General features: G+C 45.0%; 1 protein-coding gene and 1 long non-coding RNA gene across 12 annotated transcripts in view; one reads left to right on the top strand and one right to left on the bottom strand.

The window, feature by feature from the left end:
- The window catches only part of LOC140213725 (CCR4-NOT transcription complex subunit 7-like), a 283,027-nt gene that overhangs the window by 42,908 nt on the left and 216,445 nt on the right, over positions 1–23,674 (top strand). For 7 of the 11 annotated variants that reach the window (XM_072284993.1, XM_072284999.1, XM_072284995.1 and 4 more), the window contains one exon: positions 10,937–12,231. The exons of 3 other annotated variants lie outside the window; for them this stretch is intronic. In XM_072284993.1, coding sequence (XP_072141094.1) covers positions 10,937–11,955 — 1,019 coding nt within the window. In that variant the 3' untranslated portion in view covers positions 11,956–12,231. Of the gene's footprint in view, positions 1–10,936; positions 12,232–23,674 lie in introns of those variants that run through there. One more of the 11 variants, XM_072285003.1, reaches the window with a different exon arrangement.
- LOC129380941 (uncharacterized) lies at positions 583–18,068 on the bottom strand. The gene is made up of 3 exons (XR_008609169.2): positions 17,208–18,068; positions 6,689–6,806; positions 583–669 (listed from the first exon to the last, which is right to left on the bottom strand). It is a non-coding gene; the product is annotated as an uncharacterized lncRNA (long non-coding RNA).

Below are 23,674 nucleotides of genomic sequence, written 5' to 3'. Positions count from 1 at the left end.
ATTAGTATTTTTATATAAGTACGTTCACGGTTGTCATTGCTGTTGTAAAAATAAATAATTATTCTCTGGTGCTAAATCGGGAATAGAATTTCAGAAGAATGCATACCCTGGTGTGCCGTGGTGGCAAACCGTGCTTCAAAGTCGTACAAAGATTGCATAATGCGTTTTGCATTATATAAAATGCTGCAGAAATAAAATTACATTTTATGTGATAATATTTGAGTATAGCTTCGTTTACTGCGCCCCAAGCAAACGCCACCAGTCTAAAGAGCGAAGTCAATCCGAAGCCTGTACTTCCCATCATTCCCATGTAGGCTGAGGCAACGCTCGTGAGAGCTCCCATAGACACTAGCGCCACATTTCCCTCTAGGGTACTTACCTAGAAACTCTATGCTTGCCATGCGATAAATTGTAGGTCTTGTTTGCAAGGTCATCTGCGTTGCAAAATAATTTTTTTGCCGTCTGCATAAAGTTTAGGCATGATAATTGTGGCTTGGGGTGAGCAAACCACGAAGCACCCAATGTTATTTGTACATCATAGCAACAATATGTGCAACCTTGTGCTGGCATTGGAAACACACAAAAGAAGTAAAGCCCGTTTAGTGACACATCATACCAGACCACCTATTGCTGGCATTTCTCCACCGGTCTCCGTCTTTCCACAGCTTCCTGTGCAGAAAGAATGGTAGAAAAGAGGGGAGCTATCATGTAGGCATGGCAAGGGCACTATTTGGGGGCCGTTAACTTTACTCCTATGAGGCGATGTCCATAATTAACTAATATTTCACACCTTTCATAAAGTGTGTTGCAGGGTGCGCTCAAAAAATGTCCCTAGCATTATATACCGGGTGTTTTTTTAACGTGAACAATTGTTAATAAATGTGTGATAATCCTAGATTTTCGAATAACAAATCAAGTATTGTCCTATTTGGTTCATTCCTCAAATTGAATAGTGTTCACTGTTCATAAATCCGAATATTTTTCTAATACAGTAGAACCTCATTGATACGTTCCCGTTACGTAAGTTTTCCCGGCGGCAACGTTCGCAATCAAGCTTGAACACAAAAAATGGTCCAATAGAGTTACGTTCGTTTTTTACCGGTTCATACGTTCCCGGAAAACACGATTTCTCGGCACCAACGTTCAGTACGTCGCCAAACTGCAGTTGTATGATACGTTTTCCGGTCGCTAGATCCCATGTGAACAAGAGAATGCGCGATGCGCGCGCGATCGAGAACAGTAAATACTGCCCGCCGTGGCAGCTTCACCGCAATACCCTCCCGCCCGTCTCACTTGCGGCGCGCACTCGGTTTATTTCGGTACCAGGAAATGTTCTCCGGGGTCGTCGCACGCGGCACTCACAGCTATCACCGCCAACCCTATTGCGATAAGCATCTTAGCCTTCTATTTCACAGCGCGTGGAACCGTCGGAAGTGCGCGCGCGATCGAGAACAGTATATAGCTGCCCGCCGCGGCAGCTTCACCGCAATAGATATCCGCAGGATTCAAACCGCAGTCTACCCAAATTTATTAAGATTAAGCAAAATTTTCCCAAAGATGTATGGGCGCGCCTGTCCGTGGTGTAGGGACTCACCACCGTCTTTGTACTGCATCTCATGGGGATGCCAAAATAGACCGCCAAGTAATGTCTACTTAGCTGGGTATAATCTAACATACTGGAGCAATGGGAGGCACAATTCGCCAGCTCAGACCCGAAGGTGCAGAAGGCTCTTCTGGGTCACGTTCGGCTGGCGGCAGAAACCAGTGGCGCCTTGTACTTCGGGCCCCACCGATCAAGCTCCTAACCCCCTATCCCCGCTTTCCCCAATTCCGACCTCTCTCTCACCGCAATACTCGCCCGCCCGTCTCACGTGCGGCGCGCACCCAGTTTATTTCGGTACCAGGAAATGTTCTCCGGAGTCGTCGCACGCGGCACTCACAGCTATCACCGCCAATGCTATTGCGATAAGCACCTTCGCCTATTTCACAGCGCGTGGTGCCGTCGGAAGCGCGCGCGCGCGATCGAGAAGAGCACATAGCTGCCCGCCGCGGCAGCTTCACCGCAATACTTGCTCGCCCGTCTCACGTGAAAACGACGGCGCGCACATTTTCTTATTCTGGTACCAGCAAATTTCCGCCCGGGTCGTCGCACGCGGCATTCACAGCTATCGCCGCCAAACCTATTGCGATAAGCATCTTTGCCTATCTCATACAGCACGTGGTGCGTAGTGCTATTGGTAGCCTACTGCACGCTTTTAGTGGGCGATAATCCAAACCCGTCGCCGTTCCCTGATGCAGGCGGCGCGATGTGGGCATCACGTTTCGCTTCGGTGGCATCCGGTGTCGCCCACCAGTTCGATTTCGTTTCGGTTTCCGGTCGTCCTCTTAAAACAACACACTACAGGAAAACAATCACACGCGTCTCGGGCTGCCGGAGCACTACCAGCTCGACGCGCGTCGGCGTCTGGTGTCGCAACGAACCGCGCGACGCTTCGCATTACGTAGATGTCAACAATAGTCGAGTGTAAAATATTTTGTTACTTCGGATCGTGTGTTTTCCCGGTTAGTACGTTTTTTCTCGCGGTCTTTTCCGAAAGGTATTAACGAGGTTCTACTGCACTTCGTCATCGACTGCGCACAATCAAAGATGAAATTGTAGGAAGAATGTCATAAACTTTTATCCCATCTACAGTGGACATAATGTACTAGAGCCTCCTGCACTGCCCAGATCATTAATGATCTGAACAATGCAACTAATGATCATGGCTGAACCATGATCATTAGCAATAAAATTTTGTTTAGACATGCCATTCAGCACTGGGTATTGTTTTGTATTATTCGTAGATGCAGCACCTGTGTACTCTCATCAGATTAAATATGAATATGTATTATTGATCACTCTGCCATTGGCACAGACAACACATATTTCTGGTTTTTCACGGAGGTGTACTCAATTGTTAATTAGCTCACAAGGCTGCCTTTTATAAATTCCTATATGATAATAAATGACTGTGTATGCTCCGAAAAGCCCTGAGTTCACAAGCAAACTGCTTAGTTGTTCCTAATGCTCCTTTTGTGCTTTTACAGCATCCTCTATAATGTGCAGTAAAGTGCACATTAATGTAAAAATTGGTTGACATTAATGGTGAAGGCTGTACATTATTTGCAAACTCTATTCGATTTGATTCCAGTGCTATTCGATTTGCATTTGATTTTGTCTCAAAAGCTACTATTTGTGCACTGCTAACAATTTTAATTATGGGGCTTTACGTGCCAAAACCACTTTCTGATTATGAGGCACGCCGTAGTGGAGGACTCCGGAAATTTTGACGACCTGGGGTTCTTTAACGTGCACCTAAATCTAAGCACACCGGTGTTTTCGCATTTCGCCTCCATCGAAATGCGGCCGCCGTGGCCGGGATTCGATCCCGCGACCTCGTGCTCAGCAGCCCAACACCATAGCCACTGAGCAACCACGGCGGGTACTGCTAACAATTTTAACAATTGCCTTTGGCATATAGCACAAATCTACTCATCGGGCTGTTATTTAAGAGGTGGATATTACTTATACAAGAAATGAAAATGTGTAATCTAGCAACCACAGCGGGTACTGCTAACAATTTTAACAATTGCCTTTGGCATATAGCACAAATCTACTCATCGGGCTGTTATTTAAGAGGTGGATATTACTTATACAAGAAATGAAAATGTGTAATCTACTCATTCACAAATTTCCTTTTTTTATTTAATCACTTCAGCATACATATTGCAATTTAATAATTGAGGCCAGTGATTTCACAAGACACATCCACTTGGAATAAACGAGAAGGGCGTTAACCGAGGGGCCCGATTTTTATTAGTCATAAGAAGCCAAAAAACACTGACATCGAGGACAACATAGGGGAAATTACTTGTGCTTAATGAATGAAATAAAGAAACAACAAATTAATGGAAATGAAAGTGGATCAAAAAACAACTTGCCACAAGTGCGGAACGATCCCACAACCTTCGCATTTCGCGTGCGATGCTCTACCAGTTGAGCTACCGTGGCCCTGTTTCCCCATCCACTTTCTTGGGTATTTATCTAGAGTTTCATATTAGTATAACTAGAGGGAAATGTGGCGCTGCGATCGTTCAACCATTATGGGAATGATGGGAAGTACAGGCTACGGATTGGCATTCTGTTGACTGGCAAACTAGTCTGAGTATTTTTTGGCAGTTTTGGTTTCGCTCCAAGCAAAATTGCTATCACCTGCAGTGGGGCAGTGCAACGCAAAGCTTTCTGCCTTTGTTCTGTTGCTCGAAGGGGCGATAGCGCGCTGGGCCAGCAGCTGGGACAATGTTTGTGTCGCGGTGTGGTGTCGAAGCCCTGACGAGAAAGCAACGACATCGTAAACGTTGAAAGAACGTGTTTTGACTGTCTGAACCTCGGTTTGTTAAGTGTGTTAGGTTGGCGCTGTAGCGTTACATGCTTTATGAAACTTCAGAATAGGAAAAAAGAGGCACTACTGATACAAGACATAGACAGTTCTACTTCTTGTGGCTTGACAATCAAATTTTTTTTAGGGCTTCATTATGCATTGCTTGTTCATGTGCTCATTCAAATGCGTGTTTTAGGCCTTTAAGAACACAAAATTACTTGTGGTTGGAAAGGTTGTTGCTTCCTGGCTGTAGTCTAGTGTCGCAAAATGGGTAATTGCAAAGCCACGCCGTAACGCTTCAGAAGCGGTACGTCAACATAAAATAAAATGAAGCATACTCGTAGGAGGCCTCAAGCATCCCTGCCAGCAGTGCAGCAGATGTGCTTAAAGGTACTTGAAGACGTTCAGCAATCATGACAGCTAACACAGCCTTTCGAAAGAGCGAGAGAGTTCGCAAGTGCCCGTCTGCGAGAAAAGTCTCGCATTCGCAGCGAGCAGGCGTCTTAGCAGACGACACTTGTGAGATTAACCCCACGGAGTTCCTTCGTACAATAAAAAGTTTATTCTCTCTCTCTCTCTCTAGCATTCCTCTCAAGGGTGCAATACTTTCTCACAATACAAAATTTTTATTTCCATTAGTACTTGATGAGTATTTTTATATAAGGTCATGCACGGTTGTTATTGCTGTTGTAAAAATAAATAAATAAATATTCTCTGGCGTTAAATCGGCAACAGAATTGAACAAAAATGCATACCCTGGTGTGTCCTGGTGATAAACCGTAGTAAACCGTGCTTCAATCTTAGTCATACAAAGTTTATGTAATGTGTTGCGCATTATATAAGACACTACAGAAATAAAATCGGATTTTACTCGATAATATTTTAGTATAGCTTCGTTAAATGCGCCGCAAGCAAATGCCGCTAGTCTAAAGATCGAAGTCAATCCGAAGCCTGTACTTCCCATCATTCCCATGTAGGTTGAGGCAACGCTCAGGAGAACCCCCGTAGACACTAGCACCACATTTCCCTCTAGAGTATTTATTTAGAAACTCTATGGTATTTATGTTTTCTAGTAGAACCCTGGGGGTGTTAGCCAGTGCCACCACTCACAGACCTTGGCGGCAGACATGGAACATCCTTTCTGCCACAGGCGTCATGAGAACATGACCTTTTTGGGCGAAGGCCACTGGTCAATAAACCCACACATGCCACCTGAAGGCATCAGTGTTGCTAGATTCGAGACCCTCTTTACCAAACGAGAAGAAAGGGGGTTAACCGAGGGGCCCGAAATTTATTAGTCATATCATAATGAATTTTAAAACTAGCGCTAGTTTTGAGATAAGCATTGTCAAACTTCCGATAAAAATGCGCTGTTGTTCCGCTTGCTTCTTTAACAATTGCATTTTTATGCATTGATGTTCAAAAATAACTGGAACACCAGTGCATTTTGTTGCTCACTTCAGAGTAGCATAGTATCTCGAAACAGGTGTCTTTCTTAGAGTATGTTCCAATTGGATATAGCTTGCGAACTCACCGGCTGCAATTAGTAAAATGTGTTATGTGCCATACAGTAATTAGTTCAAAAGCTGATTAAGGACAATTTGGTAAACAGTTAATTATGCATTTCAATTTTTTGTGTAAATAATTTTTGCCTTTACAGTAATCTCACTCAAGAAGCAGAATTGTTCTGTATGCCTTGGGTATTTTTTCAAAACTTTTCAATTTGCACATTGCATCTGACTTCGTTGTGACATAAAGAAGCAGCATGTCTTAGTTTATTGACTGAAATAGCTGCATGTGAAACCCATCTTGTAGAGAAAATAGAGAAGCAAGCAAATGGACTGCTTCTAATTCACTTTTTTGGCCATTCTATAAGGTATTAGTATTGCTCAAATCATAACGAAAAAAGATAGTTATCACTAGGATACTCACCGACAAGCAGCAGTTCATCTGGTTCTATTCACTTAGACATCATGTTCATTTTTTAGTAGCAATTTAAAAAAAGTGAAAAATTTAAGGCTGCAAAAAATGCAGGAACCCTGAATCCTGGGTTTGAATGTTGTTCGTGTAAGTTCAGAAAACATGAATACCTGAAATTTCGTCTAGGAACACTTTGTTCATTAATTTCAAAAAGTCACTGAAAATGGGCTTCAGCGAGACATGCAGCCATTCAATTAGCTGCATGTCTCAAAAACTCTCGATACATTCTGCTTATGTTCATTGAACATTGATAAATTTGACTGTCACATTAAATCAGGTTTACTTACCAGTGGGTGCACATGCTTCTAGCCGGCTTCCTTTTTTATGCTGACTACCTTCTGTTTCTGAACATCTTACTTCATTTCTTCCTTCTCTTTGCACTGCTGGGGGTCTTGACTTCTGCAGCTGAAATGTAGAGAGTATCCACTTTGCTTCCGCCCATTAAGAAAATGTAGAGAAAGCATAGTACAGTATGCCTTTCTAGTGCTTCTACAGTAGCACAGCCAAGCCACAAATACAGACTCCAGTCTCAAGTTACATTGAGTCACTTAAGTGAAATCTATTTAGCACTTCAAAGAGCAAAGGGACATATTCCTGGCCACCGTATGAGGGGGGACCCAAAATAACTGGAATTTCCTGATAAAAACCATGGACATTATTTTTTTATTGAATAAAATTTCTTTTTTCAAATGCAATGTTAATCACCCTCAAGGTACTCTCCATTATTACTATAATGCACTTGTCTAAATGTTGATTCCTTTTTTGGAAGCACCTTGCAAGTTTGTCCTCTTTTATGCCTGCTAGTGCAGTCATTTCGTGGCGTTTGACTTCGTCGACATTGGAAGTACGCTTACCTTCCATGTCCCTTTCCATCTGACCAAACAGGAAGAAGTTTGCAGGAGCCAAATCTAGTAAATAGGGTGCATGTTTCAAGGCAGTCGTCTGCATGGAGGCCAAAAACTGGCGAATACTGAGACCCTTGTATGCAGGAGCATTGTCATGATGCCAGCAGGAACCACTCGCCGGAATTCCACAAGGCTGTACGTTTTCGTGCCACACTTTTCTGTACAGCCATTTCAATGCATCCAAATAGAATTGTTGGTTGACGGTTCGGTTTTGAGGAATGAATTCTGAGGGTACAATCCCTTTGATGTTTAAAAAAAAAAGGGTCAGCATTGTATTCAAATTCAATTTAACCTGCTGAGCTTTTTTTTGGACGAGGCAAGCCAGGTGACTTCCATTAACTTGTCTGTTGTTTACCTTCGGGATTGTACCCATAGCACCATGAGTTGTTGCCTGTGATGATTATGTTGAAAAACTCTGAATCGGCTGTTTGACTAATTGCATGAGAGGCTTCCATGCGACGCTCCCTTTGCTCTTTGGTGAGAAGTCTAGGCACAAACTTGGCAGCCACTCGTCACATTCCCAAATCGTCATGCAAAATGCACTGGATGGAGCTCCAGGATAACCTGGATAAGTCTTCGAGTTGGTCGATTGTTCTGTGTCGATCTTCCCTGATGAGATAACGGATTTTGGCATTGTTGTCCTCGGTTCACGCACATGAAGGATGCACATTGTTTGTGAGTATCTGCTATTTCGTCATGTCACGAGTGCACTACAGACGCACACACAACTGCCAGAAAAACCAGATGCGTCGGTTGACGCACATGGCATACTGACTTGGGAGAGGTCCTCCCACAGCCCCCTAGCAGTGAAACCTCGTACTACAAGTAGACAATATGCAGGTGTATGATTCCGGTTATTTTTGGTTCCCCCCTCGCATATCAGAACAAGAACTGCATTTCATAAATGATTTCTGTGAAAGCAGCACTAAATGTGCTTTGTTAAAATTGGTGAGCCACTTTTACTGACAGCAGAACATTGAGTGAAATATGGCATAGATGTCACTGAGAATTGGTGCCATGATTGTAAACATATGCTGGACACCTGTGATGTGGCATGCCCGATTATAATTGCTAATTGTAGTTAGTATAAAGGTTATGTTGGCTTTCTTAATGTAGGCAAATTCAATTCTGCTAGTTTTATTGGATTATGTGACAGGTCTCTCTCATCCGATAAACCATGAAAACTTCTTTATGTAAGCCTGCTTAATCATTGTGCACTATCTGAATCAAGGTGTACTTGTGTGGCCCCTCCAGGCAGGCTCTTAAAGTGTTCTAAATTATTCCATTAAGGGACATATTTTTAGTGACTGTTGTTATTTGTCGTACAGTAGAAACCTGCCCCATGTGTTTATTATATATACCTAAAGCAGTTGGTTCAGAATTCACATGAAGGATGTTTAAGCAATGCTCAGTTGGCAGAATTATTAGGTCTTCATTTGGCTGCACTTCCTGTACTGGTTCCTGACACTGCCTTGCGCGATGCCACACTCACTCACATGCGAGTGCACTGTGGCACCTGCATGCCTCGTGATGCGTGCAAATACTGAAAATTGCAGTGATAAACGAGCTGCGTCGTCTGCTCCAAAAGATAAAAGCATCTTTCACGAGCCTACTCATGAACGCGAATCCCCCTTGATGAACATGCGCAGCACTGTGTTGTCTTCTCCAGAGAGGTCCTGCGGCACCTGTGCTACTTCAGTCTGTGAAACCACTGTAAAATCAAAGATGAGAGCACTGCACTGCCTGAACCAGTGCAGAAACTTCAGCCCATTCGGAAAGACCCATTGAAATTAGTGTTGACTACACCTGGCAACACTTGGCACTTGGTAGTGATGACAGTAGCACTTATAGTATGGCAGCTCACAAAAACTGAGAAACTGGAAATGTGCGGTTTTAGCAGCAGTAAAATCAACTTGTGGGAAACAATGTTGTTATGGCTTTATTAACCATATCTATTAAGCAACAGGCTGCTACAGTAACCTGTTATTTCCAGTAGTGCCTCAGTAAAATGGATGCTGGTTCCAGGCCACGGCTGTTGATAATGCGAGTCCATGTTAATGAGTAGGGAAAAATCAAACGGACCTAATTCAGAAAAAAAAACCCCACTAATTAAGGTTTGCACACAACACAGTAGTGTTCAAATAGGACAAAGTGGCATATATTCATGTGGTCACTTTTAGTGGAATCGTCGAGTGAGCACTGACAAAAACAGCCGTACTCCTGCAGCTTACCGATAGAAAGCCTCTTCGACAAGTGCACTCAAGCTGAAATACTACAACGAAGCTGCTGCGACTAGATCTGCTCATAAACGTCAAAGGTCCCACATATTCATCGGTCCACAACTATACAAAAATCCAGTATTTGCAGCATGCTGAAAATTGGAGGAAATGTCGGAGGTGATGTATGGTAAAAGCTACAAGTTGAGGGTTATTAGGTGTGTTGTAGGAAAGCACCAAAATTTTGTTCATTGCTTGCCTAAATCATTTCGAGGTTTGAAAGTGCCATGAAATAACTGCTTGTCTGGCTGGTTACACTATCATCTTTGCTGGAAATTGGGCTGTAGTTCTGCAATGTTTCAAAATTCTATTAGGTGTTGCAGGGCACTTCGTGTGTTACATGGCTGTCAGGTAGAGGGCACAGTTGTGGTTAAAAGTTGCTTGAAGAGCATTGGTACTCATTTTCCTTTTACTAATGTCATTTAATGCGGACCATACAGTTAAAAGGAAGCACGTCAGCTGAATATCATGGCCCTAACATGAAACAAATATTTAATTATCTTGTTCACGGTTCTAAATAACAAGGCACATTTATTCACTCCCGTATTGGTTATGTTTGTCCTGCCTAGTATTCGCGCAGCGCATTTCGTTATTAAGGAGGAATACACACGGAAAAGTTTGGTCACCACAAAGGTGACCAAACGAGCATCATATAAGAAGCAAAACTATATGTAGGCTTTTCAAAAATGTTTGAAGTTAGTGTAACGTTGGGCATTTGCACAATGCCAGGAGCATATGGAGTAAAGGAGAGAAATGATATAGGGAAGGTATAATCTTAAATGTTAGGTCATCTATGAGTACTGGGCCACGTTTACTACATGGCTCATAGTGTGACAATATGTAGAGTGAAATCATTGCCACCTTTTAACAAAGGTTATATATATGCATAGTTTGCAATAACATTGGAGGAGTGTTAATTGTAGCAAACAATTTTGTATTAAAAACAGTGGCTAAGGCCTGCAGATTAATGTGAGGCCTTGTTATGTCACAGTGTTGTCTCAAATTGTTGCCTCAAAATAACATTGAAGGAGTGTTAATTGTGGCAAATATTTTTTTAAATTAAAAGCAACGTGCAGTTGACTGACAAAGGTACACAGATTAATGTGAGGCATTGTGCTATGCCACAGAGTGTTCTCTCAAATTCTTATTTATCATGCTTATTTCCATCAAAATGAGTCTTTCTCAGCAGACCATACTTTCGTTGCCCATTCTCTACACTTGTCAGTCCCTTTAGGAAGCTTTGTCAGAGTTCACTCGTACAAAGCTTTGTTGCATTTGTTGGGACAAATACAGTGAAAGATGCTTGCTCTACAAAAGTTCCGTTATGCTCAATGCAATGACTTTTCCCACCAAGCAATGCATGGGAGTGGCCGTCGCACTTCTGAAGGTGGAGGCCGCAGCCCTGGCCACTTGGTGAGGATGCCTGCCCCCTACACCGTGTTCAGCACCCCCAGAGCCAACTCTGCTGGCAGTGGCGTTGGCAGAGGCAGAAGTGAACCGGTGACCTGCAGCCGGTCCATTGTCATTCAAGACGTGTGGGCCTCTAACCTGGAGGATGCTTTCCACACCATCAGGCACATGGTCCAGCGGTACAACTACATTGCCATGGACACAGAGTTTCCAGGGGTGGTGGCACGCCCCATTGGGGAGTTCCGCAGTGCAGCAGACTACCAGTATCAACTTCTTCGATGCAATGTAGACCTGCTCAAGATCATCCAGCTTGGTCTCACCTTTCTCGATGAAGCTGGCAATACAGCCCCAAACTGCTGCACCTGGCAGTTCAACTTTAAGTTCAATCTTATGGAAGACATGTATGCTCAAGACTCCATCGACCTACTAACTAACTCAGGCATACAGTTCATGAAGCACAACGAGGAAGGCATTGACCCGTACGAGTTCGCACAACTTTTCATGACTTCGGGTGTGGTCTTCTCTGAAAATGTCAGGTGGCTCACTTTTCATAGTGGGTACGACTTCGGCTACTTGTTGAAGTTGTTGACTTACAAGCACCTTCCTGCAGATGAGATTGAGTTTTTTGAACTTCTGCAGATCTTCTTCCCAGCCATCTATGATGTCAAGTATCTCATGAGGGGCTGTAGAACCCTACGAGGAGGCTTGCAGGAGGTAGCCAACCAACTTCGCCTGGAACGTGTTGGACAGCAGCATCAGGCAGGCAGTGACAGCTTGCTCACTGCCGCGGCCTTTTTCAAGATGCGACAAGTGTTCTTTAACAACACCATTGATGATGCCAAGTACTGCGGGCATCTCTACGGCCTGGGCCCATCATTCAGCTCGAATGGTAGCTTGTACATTGTTGAGGATGACGATTGCAGTGCCCAGCCTGCACCCTCCTTCACAAAATTTGTATCTTGATGGCCTTCGTGGTGCTTACCACCAGTGCACCTGCTCCTCTTCAAAAGAGCCCAGCTGTGCTGTGTTGACTCTGCATACCTAATCAGGACCACCGGTGTGTGTTTCTCAATGTCGCGCTCCCTCCTGCCGTGAACTCTGCCCTCACAGTTGCTCCACACATGTTCTCCGTCTGCCTTCACACCAGTCTTATGCACTGTACCACTTTCCTGGTGATCTCATCTCTTTTCTCTATATTCCACCCTCATCCGGAAAAAAAAATTTGTTGTTCTTCTTGCACTAAGTCTCTCTTATGGTGAGAAAACCGGGCAAATCTCGTGCTGTGCCATATGTGCGTGTGGGCGGAAGTACTCTGCCGTTAAACCAGTCAATGTAAGTAAAGCTCTCAAGGGTTGTCGCTCTTGGCGAACCTTCTCTTGAAATCTTTCCGAGAATGAGGTTGCGCACAGCCCCCTAATCTCATCTAGCCAGTCGCCTGTGCTTCGCTGGGCCAACATCTCCAGGGCTGGGATAATGACCCAGTGCCATTACTTGTCGCGCTTCGTCGGTGCTCAATATGCAGCGTAAACAGCTGCAAATTCGAATGCAAGTCCGCAGGCCTGTTTTCGCAGATCAGCCGGTCTCCACAACAGTGAACGCGATGTGAGCAAGCGTCCCCCGCAAAGCTGCATGCGTCCCTCAAATGAAGCATGTGTATATGAGCCAGCGAGTTGCCTCGTGGCGTCTATTGTCCCCGTCTCTTCTTATTCTTCAGCGGCATTTACATGAATGCGACCATTGGTGCTTGTAATCACATTCATGTGAACAGCGGTAATGGGCGAGGAAGGCGAATCTGATTAGTACGACAGGAGGTAGTTCAAGAATGGGTTGAGTCAATCCTCGCGCATGGCGAATGTAAACCGTGGTGTATCTCATTGAGGGGAGAGCGAAAGTGAGACTGCTGCCTCAGTGTGCTCTCCTCCGCTCGCCGGCGAAACTAAAATAGCCAGAATGTGCTTGTTTCGGACAAAGGGGAAGTATTCGCCTTGTTCCCTTGCCATGAAATCCATAACATACCCTCGTTCTGCTGGGCGTGATGGGGCTTTTTTGTGCATAAGGTGTGAATGATTGGGCTGTGAAGAGATAATTGGTCCATTCAGACTGCTCCTAACCCCCTTTTCAAACTTGTTCTCTGGTGAAATGGCGCAACCCACTCTGGGGGATCGGCCATTAATCGGGCGGTGAAACAGCTGTTTTCTTTTCAAAGTACCGGTTTGTGCGGTGAGCTTTGTCTTCCACACTTGCAGATTTTTGCTGATCGTGTGTGCGAAGCGTGACCACGGTCTGAACAGCTAGGGCTCTCCTCCTCCCTGCTAACAGCACTTGTGAAGTGTGGATGGATACATGGCAGGCAATTGAAAGAGGCATTGCGTGCTTTTTCTTTGTTTCTGGGGGGGGGGGAGCCGGGGGGCAGCAGTCTCTCTTGACAGTACCTAACTTTACTGGTGTGGCTGCCACTGGAAGTTTGTTCCGGAAGAAAAAAGGAAGGGGGGGGGGCAGGGAAATGAAAAACAAATTTGATGTGAAGCTCGGCTCTGATATGGCAATAGGCAAAGGGAAATATTTCGCATTTGGTAGTCAGTCGAGGAACTGAGTGGTGTTTCCATTAAAATCATCCCCGTGTGTGTGTGTGTGTGTGTGTGTGTGTGTGTGTGCGTGCGTGCGTGCGTGCGTGCGTGCGTGCGTGCGTGCGTGCGTGCGTGCGTGCGTGCGTGCGTGCGTGCGTGCGTGCGTGCGTGCGTGCGTGCGTGCGTGCGTGCGTGCGTGCGTGCGTGCGTGCGTGCGTGCGTGCGTGCGTGCGTGCGTGCGTGCGTGCGCGTGTGTGTGCGTGCGCGTGTGTGTGTGTGTGTGTGTGTGTGTGTGTGTGTGTGTGTGTGTGTGTGTGTGCGTGCGCGATTAGCAAATTATTGCAATGAACACTTTCAATGTTGAATTTAGGGTTATTTGTAACTGCATAATTGAAGCCTGCCAGACTCCAACAACTATCCGCTCGAACCTCTCGTTCGTGCCGGGAAAGTATCAAACTTCGGGGGAAAAAAATGCAAGGCTCCCGTATTTCTTGGTCGATATACTAGGCCAGAAAAATTGCTCGGTGTATTAATAGAATCGGTTTATCTGTTTTATTCACGCTGTTTTCTTTTTTTTTTTCACCGGTGTTATGAACATATAATCTATGGTTTGAACAGCTGCAAGTTTACAATTTTTTTCTTTTTTTTCTTCATAGTGTTGTTACAAGTTTTGACAGATATGAAATACAAAAGGAAGTCCCATAGTCAGACTGTATTGGGACCTCCGGTGAAGGTTATATGGTGAGAATGACTATATGGCAGCAAAATAAAGCAAAACGATGGTATTAGCATACTATATTAGCATATTAGCATAATAAGTGTAAAACAAATATAGGAAGAACAAGTTAAGCAGAAATAAACAAAAATACAAGTTTGCAAAGTATATGTATACAAGCTGTATATCAAATGTTAACTGCACACAAATAAGAAGCATAATGAGAAAGAAAGCACAGATATGTTCCAGTACATGTGCAAATACACATCAACTGATAAACAAAATTGCAAAAAAGAAAGTATGGGCAATATACATGAAAATAAGCTAGGGTGCCAACCTAGAGAAAATTATACGCAGTGAGCAAAACCAAAAAATAATTGCATTTAGATGCAATTTAAATGCAAAAAAATTGCATTTAGAGCAAATATGTGCAAGCATTTGTGATTGTGGAGCGTCTTGTGATCTTGCTCCCTGTTTTGATCGGTTTAGTATCTCACAGAATAGTATGTGGTGACAGGATATGTTTCTGCGTGATGAGATTTTAAAGTGACAATGCAGATATCAGGATTTGTGGGGTAATTGTCAATGCGATATTAAACAAAAGCTCACTAGTTAACTTTTCAATTAATGGCTTCAGATGGCATGTTGCAATTACAGCACTGGAATTATAACCTTTTGTTAGAAACTCTCTGCTTAGGGCCAGTTTGGAGAAATTAGTGCTTAAATTCTGCAGTGGAATGCATTGCTATTCCAGTGAATGATTCCTCACTATGGGAAGAATGCAGTATGCAAAACTGTTAACTGGAACCGCAGTACATTTTGCCGCAGTACTTCAGTCCGCATTTCTCGAAACCTGTGCTAGGCACCGAGTTTCCAGCAAGAAAAGCTTACGCTTTCAGTATGTGTTTCCCGTAAATACTGCAATTACAGCATGCCATCTGGAGCCATTCATTGAAATGTTAACTGATGAAAATTGTAAATGAGAAACCTCAATGGCGATTATCGCAGAAACTTGAATGTCCTACACTGCTATTCAGCTTGGTCAACAAGGATTGTCACTGTCTGAAATCCCGTTTTTAATAATCGGGAACAAGCGTCGCTGAAATGCGGCGTCATTTGTGCCTCGATTGCCATGTATACCAGATGAGCTACACCGGCAAAAGCGGGAGGCCATGGTTAGTGTGTACTTACAACTTATTCTAATGTGTACTTAGTGATGCAATGCAGTTTAAAAAGGTATGACGTTCGATGGCTCTTGGAAATAAGGAAAATTAACAAGGCTGGTCCTGGCAAAATAAGGAGTGAGAGATCGTGGGAATGACTGGATACTGAAGGGAGAGCCTCCTTCACTATAGTTAGTTTTGCTGGGATGTCGTGCTCGCCATATGACACACCGGAGTCGCCGCGGGCCATTATGTCGAGAGAACAGCTATATCTGTTTGCGTAGTCGTAGTCGTTGCGTTGTTTGTATTGCAGTATGTATCATAGCGCAGGTCCATCGAACTGGTCTGGATGCGAGAAGATTACCTATCGAAGTGGTGAAACAAAATGCTAAAAGATGCCTTATTTCATCTCGTCTACGGGCTATGAAAATCAGTGACATCAACTAATTATCGAATGCATGCTCACACAAACATGCGTGTGTACAGGGTGTCCAAGCTAACTTTAGCCAGAGTTAAAGATATGTGAATGCCACGTAGCTGGACAGAACCAAGGTACTGTTGTTTGCCATCGCTTCGAGATGCTCAAATTATTTTTTCATTTTGCCTAATTAGATAATTAGTCTGAATTACTTAACTTCTGGAAATATTATTAGATGAAAACTATCAATGAGAAGCTTGTAGAGCGACATGAAAAACTTCGATACAGCTTTCTGTTGCTAAATGCGCGTTACATAGAAGTGTTATTTTTTTGAGCATGAAAGAAGCTTGCAAATGCACGCAAAATTGCCGCGCAACTGACCGCTCGAGGCACTTAGCATGTATTCGCAGGCTTCTTCGCGCTTGGAAAACCTTTTCTGTAGCACTTATTCAACGACGGAAAGCTGTACTGGGAGTTTTCCATATTGCTCTACAAGTTTCTCATTGACACTTTTCATCTAATTATAATATTTGAGAAGTCGATTAATTGATTAATGCTAACTAACTAATTAGGCAGAATGAAAAAAATTATTTGAGCATCTCCAAGCGACGGCAAATGACAGTACCTTGGTTCTGTCCAGCTACGTGGCAGCATTCACATATTTTTGAACTCTGGCTAAAGTTAGCTAGGACACCCTGTATATGAACAACAAGGAGGGGAACCGAGGGGACCAATTTTTGTTAGTCAAAGGATATGAAGACAACAGATAATGAAGCCATGCTAGGAAAGCACAGAGGAAATTATTCGTAGTTTTAATTGAAATGTAGAAATAATGCTAAAGGGAAGTGTGTGTGTGTGTGTGTGTGTGTGTGTGTGTGTGTGTGTGTGTGTGTGTGTGTGTGTGTGTGTGTGTGTGTGTGTGTGTGTGTGTGTGTGTGCGTGCGTGTGCGTGTGTGCGTGCGCGTGTGTGCGTGCGTGCGTGCGTGCGTGCGTGCGTGTGTGTGTGTGTGTGTGTGTGTGTGTGTGATAATTGCGGATTACCATTGCATCAAAAGAAAGGCTGAAGATGCGTCAGTGACAATTGTGTTTATAATTAGTGATTATCAATCAATCATGGTGAATTGTTAGGGATTGGTAATTTATTATTTATCCGGACCCGTCGCCCCGCCATTAAGTTGATGATAGCAAGGAACTTGTAATTTCGACAGAAGCCGCGGTGCCTTTCTTCTCTTCACATAAAGCGCAAATCAGGTGTTTGGAGTTACCATTGTAACGGGGTTGCTTCGCTATGCATTGCCGTCATGCTGCACGTGCTCTAATACCTTGGGTAAGTGAAAAGCCAGCACACTCACCTTGATTTATGGATCAGAAGCCGACGTCCTTTGCTTCCTGGTCTGTCAGCTACCACAGTAGTGCATTTGCGGTTATAAATTCATTATTCATCGCTTACAAGAGAGCGCAAAAGGAACATAGGCACATCGTGCAGCATCCGTTGCTATGCCAGAAAGAAAACTTGGCCTCAGCTGCTGTTCTGTTGGATTTACCAGTGTACGTTCAGCCATCGGTGCCCGCTCTCAAAAGTGAGCGAGGAAATACCGTACTTTGTGTTCCTTTCCGCCCCCTCCCACCGGCGAATATGCTTATGATGAAAACGGTACGTATCAGGCACGTAAGTGTACTATTTGTATACATGTACTGCTTTGTTTATTTTTATTTATTTATTCAATACTGCCAGCCGCCATTTGGTAGCCAAGGCAGGAGTGGTACAAACATACATCGCTGTACAACGCGATACAACAAAGCAAGCGCGCACACAATAAAAAGCGAGCACAGGAGCAAGAACAAATATTTTGCGTTTCTAAAAAAAATTCAAAAAAAAAAAGAGCATGAACAAACACACTGCATCTGTAACAGAGCCACGACAGCAGATAAGAAGGAATCTTGGTTTGTCAAGCTGACCACGTCACGCGGAAGCCCGTTCCATTCTGATATTGTTTTTGGAAAGAAAGAAAACTGTTTATAGTGGTGATCATTGTTTCATACTGAGGTCTTTGCTTGCTCCCTTATGTAATACCCCGCAAGGGGTTTTTAAGGGTTAATAAATTGTGATGATTATAACATTGTGTACGTTTTAATTTTGCATGAGCGCGCCTTGAGTCATTCAGGTGCGCCAAGGAGGCGGTGCTCTCTCCCTGTGGGTAGGGTGCCTCGATGTCCTCGCCCCCTGCTCCGAGCGGGGCAGGAAGTGCGCGTTCAGGCACCCTACACGTGACAGTATGTTCAGGAACCTGGCGTGACAACCACGCTTCCCCCCCCCCCCCCCCCCCCCCCCCCCAACCTTCATTTGGGCCAGTAATCCCATTCCCTGCTGAGGCCACAGGCCAGGCCTTGCATCAAGTACATTAACTATTATGGCCATTTCTATCGTTTTCTCTTTGCGTACGTGCATCTAGAGCAACTGAACGGCCTTCCCTATGAAAGGTAAACAGTTGCGGTATGTTATCATGCCCGGCTTTCAGAATTCTGAAACGATACTGTTCCACACAGTTGATCAGTTAACGATGAGACTCACTGTTTGCAACAGATTTTCAGCGCTCACCCAACAGAATTCCTTTGAAATTTATCTGTTCTCTTTATTTGGAAATGAGCAGCGCTGCAGGTTTTGTCTATCCCCTTTGCATATATGATATGCAATTTTTACACCCTAACAAAGGGTGTCACGTCTCACTGCCATAGCAATTATATGAACACACTAGGCTGCCGTCGGCGCCGCTGTGAGGTTCCGATTAAGTCCAAGGGCGATAAAATCGTCGACGCGCGCCGTATGCTGCAAGTGCGAGTTAAAACGTGTCATCACGTGTCATCCCGCGTCATCACGTGGAATTCTTCGCTACTCGCACTTTGGGCGAGTTTCGTGAGCCAGCAAAACCAGCGCAGCACCACACCATAACTACTGAAACGCGAAAGCGAGGGCGGCCAGGAGTCGAGCGAAAACGAAACCTTTCGACCGCCCGCGTCGTTGTCAGGGTTATTTCAATGAGGTCTTTTTTCTAAACGTAAAATAGAGCTGGACAAGTAGCATTTTATTTCGTCTTATAATACAATGCGAGGATGTTTTGTGCAACGAGTGGTTGAGTACTAGTGACAGAATTTAACTGAGGAGTGCTTTCGTCGTCGCACAAGTACTTGAATGCCCCGGGGGAGTCTCTAATCATGTTCTGCATTTACCTCGAATTCTCGAATATTAAGGCTCTGTTCGCGATAATATTGACGCCTTAGAGATTCTCAAGCACTGATCTATCACTTTAGGTGGACTTAATATTTGCCTTTAGTGTCCCTTTAAAGTTTGCCACTTTTGTGTTAACCACATCAGCGATGTGGGGACGGGCATTGTCGTGGAGCAAGATGACCCCATTCGCCAATTTTCCACGTCGTTTGTTCTTGATTGCGACACGCAGCCGGTCCGGCGTTGCACAATATCGGAAACGATTGATAGTCTCTCGAGGTTTAGCAAATTCGATCAGTAATGGCCCCTGACGATCTAAAAACAAAAAATAAGTCACCACCTTTCCGCCAGAAATGATGGCCTTTGCTTTCTTTGGAGGTGGTGAACTCGAATGTTTCCACTGTGAGCCTGGCCGTCGTGTTTCAGGCTCAGAGTAGTGCGCCATGATTCGTCCCCGGTCACAATTGCAGACAAGAAGTCGTCACCCTCATTGTTGAATCAAATGAGTCAAGGTAGCGCCGAACCTTTCCGTCTTCTGGCGGTGGTTAAAAATGTTGAGCATTCATCATTGCGCGCACAAGAGCCGATAACCGAAATGTTCATGAATTATGGTGTGACCCAAACCGTGACTGATGCTCACACGCTCTGCCAGTTCATCGATGCTTATCCCCCGTTCTTGTCTAATCAGCTCACCAATCTTTGGAATTGTGTTTGGAGTGATTGCACGGTGGCTTTGGCCCGGCCTCTGATCGTCTTTGCAACTTTCACGTCCTTCTTTGAACAGTTTGTTCCGACGCTTCATAGGCGCCAATGAAATGCAATGTTCAACGTACACGGCAGCCATACTGCAACAGTGTATGGGATCATTGAAGAACATTTATCCTCACACCGCCGTGTCACTTGTAAATGAGAGATGCCTGTGTGCTACGCGCATGCCTCGCAGATAATGAACCGAGCCATTATTGTGCGGGGTGGGTTGGCTCACTTTCATTTGACTCGCTCTCGTGCATTAGGAATGCGAAGATACAGTGGAATATACAAATGCGAAGATAGAGCTTGATAAAGGGCAAAAAAGTGTCTCTGTAAACAAAGTTCACTGCACGTATACACAAAACCTCGCAACAAGATATTTAAATATACGTTTTAGTCCCCAATAAATCTACGTATCTAATCAAAGGTCATTGTATATAATATGTCACACAAGGCAAATAAACATGTTGCGCAATCACAGATCACAGAATCCTAAGGCCTGCCCTTCCTCCACTCCCTCCACTCCCCCTGATGTATCGCTTGCGACAGAAGGCGGCGCGCTTCCTCCCCGCTTTTCTTCCTTGCGCATACAAGACTGAGCCACCATTGTCGGTACACCCATGCCACCACCACCGACCCCTGCGCTTTCACTCGCACATACAGCATGCGGCACGCGGTCACGATGTTATCGCAAATGGCTTTATACGGAACATGAGGGCGCCTGGAGTCCATGTAATTGCTATCGCAATAATATAATAAGAGTATCCGGCACATGAAGCGTCCCTTGGACCATTACTTTCCGCAAAAGAATAAGTAACGAAATCGAACTTTCGCCATGCGACAATTCGCTGCGCCGCAACGATGTCTTTAGTGTGTGTGTGTGTGTGTGAGTGTGTGTGTGTGTGTGTGTGTGTGTGTGTGTGTTTGTGTGCGTGGGAGGTGGCAGGGGCACCGAAATGCAAAAACGCAAAGCAAAGCATGTTGGCCACAATCGAACGCCTACTTTGGGCACCTATAATGTGGCTACCTAAGGAATATCGAAGAAAACGTGAGACGCTTGGTCCACAGAGAAGCGTACGCGTACTCCTTGGTATACTGTGTCGGCGAGACAAAACTTTCCGGAGAGGTTGCGCTCAAGCGAACGCGTTGCAATCCGTCGAGTCCCCACAGTGATGCCGGCGAGCGACCATTGTTTCGTTTTCTCCTCTGCTAGCCAGAAAGCGTCCAGAACTCTGCCAGTGAAAATCCACTCGGCCAGAGAAAAACGAACGCGCACCGAAGTGCGCCGCGCGGTGGTCGGGGCAACACGAGAAAAGCGCATGGCTGGCTCTGGCAGCCCGCGGGTAGCGAGAACAAGAAAATTGATGAGGCTCAATGTGTCCTCGCGAATAAAAGTCAAAGTATAAAAATAAATAATAACGTAATTACCTTTGCTGACTTTGGCGTCTTGGCATGGGTGCTTTGGCGCAGGTAAAAAAAAATGTTGACATTCTTTTCTTTGACATGACGGCACAAATGAACCACCTCAACGCTTCGTCTCATTGGACCTCGCTGCGTGCTTTGTCAACTTGTCTGATAGTGTGTTGATTTGGCTTGTCTCGTTGTATGGCCCGATGTGCGACTTTAGAAAGTCAATGCACCCTTGGCGTCAAATGTTATAACATTAAATCCACAAAGTTCCGGAATTGAAAATCTAAAGCACGACTTTGGAGATGTCACTGCACCTTTCGCATCAAAATTTTGAGAACTTTATACCCATAAAGTTTGGAGATTGAAATCCATGCGCTAGATGCCGCGACGAGTCCGCTCGCCATCAAAACGCCCTTGAAACTTCGTGCCCGGACGGGGCTCCTTGCGTCATGTGACTCCCGGTGCATGGGCGTTGCCGCGAAATCTGGCCCGAGTTCTCAATGTTCGCGCTGAAATGCCTTTACGAGCGTGAAATAGACATTCTAGACAAAATCGAGAATGATTTCCGGCGCCAGGGGTTGTTTTAGTCGGCGGTGCCTGACAGCACGAAAAAATTTCGGGGGTGGGGGGGGGGGGGGGGGGGGGGGGGGGGGGGCTGAAGCCCCATAAGCCCCCTTCCGCCGAGAATAAAAGGCAACGTAAAATCCGTAGAAACGGATCCATTGAAACGGAATCCATAGAAACGCAGAAGCTAACACCTTCTCTGGCTTTACTGTCTTGACATAGATGCTTTGTTTGGCGCAGGTGTAAAAAAACTTTGATATTCTTTTCTGTGTCATGACGGCACAAATGAACCACTACAACACTTCGTCTCATCGGACCTCGCCGCGTGCTTTGTCGTCTTGTCTGATAGTGTGTTGATGGGGCTTGTCTCGTTGTATGGTCCGAAGAAAAGTCAATACACCTTTGGCGTCAAATGTTTATAACATTAAACCCACAAAGTTCCGCAATTGAAAAAATCACGCCTTTGGAACGTCAGTGCTCCTTTCGCATCAGAAATGTATGAGAAGTTTACACACATAAAGTTTCGGAATTGCAATCCATGCGCTGTGTAGATTCCGCGGCCTCCGCGATATGCCGTGACGAGCCCGCTCGCCGTCAAAAGGCCCTTGAAACTTAGTGCGGCTTGCGTTATGTGACTCCAGGTGCATGAGCGTTGCCACGAAATCCAGCCCGAGTTCGCAATGTTCGTGCTGAAATGTCTTTTCAAGCGTGAAAAAGTCATTCTAGACAAAATCCAGAATGGTTTCCGGTGCCGGGTGTTATGGTTGGTGGTGCATGACAGCACGAAAAAATTTCGGAGGGGAGGGGCTGAAGCCCCATACCCCCCCCCCCCTGACTACGCCCCCTCGATATAACGATGTCGATAAAATCGGAAATTTCCTCGTTATATCAAAATTTTGTTGTATAGAAATTTTATCCAAATAAGTACAATCGCCGATCGTTTCTTTCTGCATGAAAGGTGCCTGTATGTTCGTGCCTGCATGAAAGGGCCTGCATGTAAGCGGCACGCAATGACGCTTTATTTAAATTCGCATTCCGTTTTATTGTACATAATCCAGGTCTATCTGAATGTGGCAAGTATCGAACTATTTACAGCACAGTAAATTATGCAACCATCCACGTGCAATCTTACCTTGCAGGTTAAGGCTCGAACAATGTCACGATTATTAAGGGCTCTGAAGCAGAATCCTGTGGGATACCAGAAGTTACCTTCCGACATTCATTGGCACCCGTTATATGACGGCTCTTAGCAGCCTGTTTTTCACATAGTCACAAATACCAGGCCAAGAAAACTTATGCGACAGGAGCGCATTGTCTTAAAGGACTTGTATTCGCAGCGCTCTCGGAGTGTGTCTCTAATTTTCTAAAGCCCTGGTACCACGCGTCGCTTATTTCGCTGCTGTCATGCGTGTTTCACCAGCAGCGTAACGTAGACCTGCAAGCCCGTTCACAAGGTTCGAGCCTGAGGCATTTTTAGGTCAGCACACTCACTCACAGTCACTATAGCACTCGTTTCACAACGGTGAGTGTGTGTGAGTGACGAACCGCGCAAGTAGACGCACGTAAGTATGAAAGGACGTGAGTACGAGAAAAAGGGGGAATAGAAAGAGTGAGAGAATGAATTCACACAGTGTCTACGCACTTCAAGTGCTGCGCCAGAAACGGATGTGACCACAGTCCGAGTATCTTTGACTCGAAAAATGGTCCCAAGTCCAGCCGGTTTAAAGTTGTCTGCACAGAGGCAGGGCCCCGTTGGACGTCGTACCGTAGACAGGTACACAACAGGTGCTCGATGGTTTCCTCGCACTTAAAAGAATTTCACCTCGGGGTGTCGGCCATTGCTGCACGGTATAGGGTAAGCATTCGTAA

This window comes from Dermacentor andersoni, chromosome 1 (genome assembly GCF_023375885.2).
Source record: "Dermacentor andersoni chromosome 1, qqDerAnde1_hic_scaffold, whole genome shotgun sequence".
Classification (NCBI taxonomy): domain Eukaryota; kingdom Metazoa; phylum Arthropoda; class Arachnida; order Ixodida; family Ixodidae; genus Dermacentor; species Dermacentor andersoni.
Note: the sequence above shows the minus strand (reverse complement) of the source record. Positions and strands in the feature narration are given on the sequence as shown.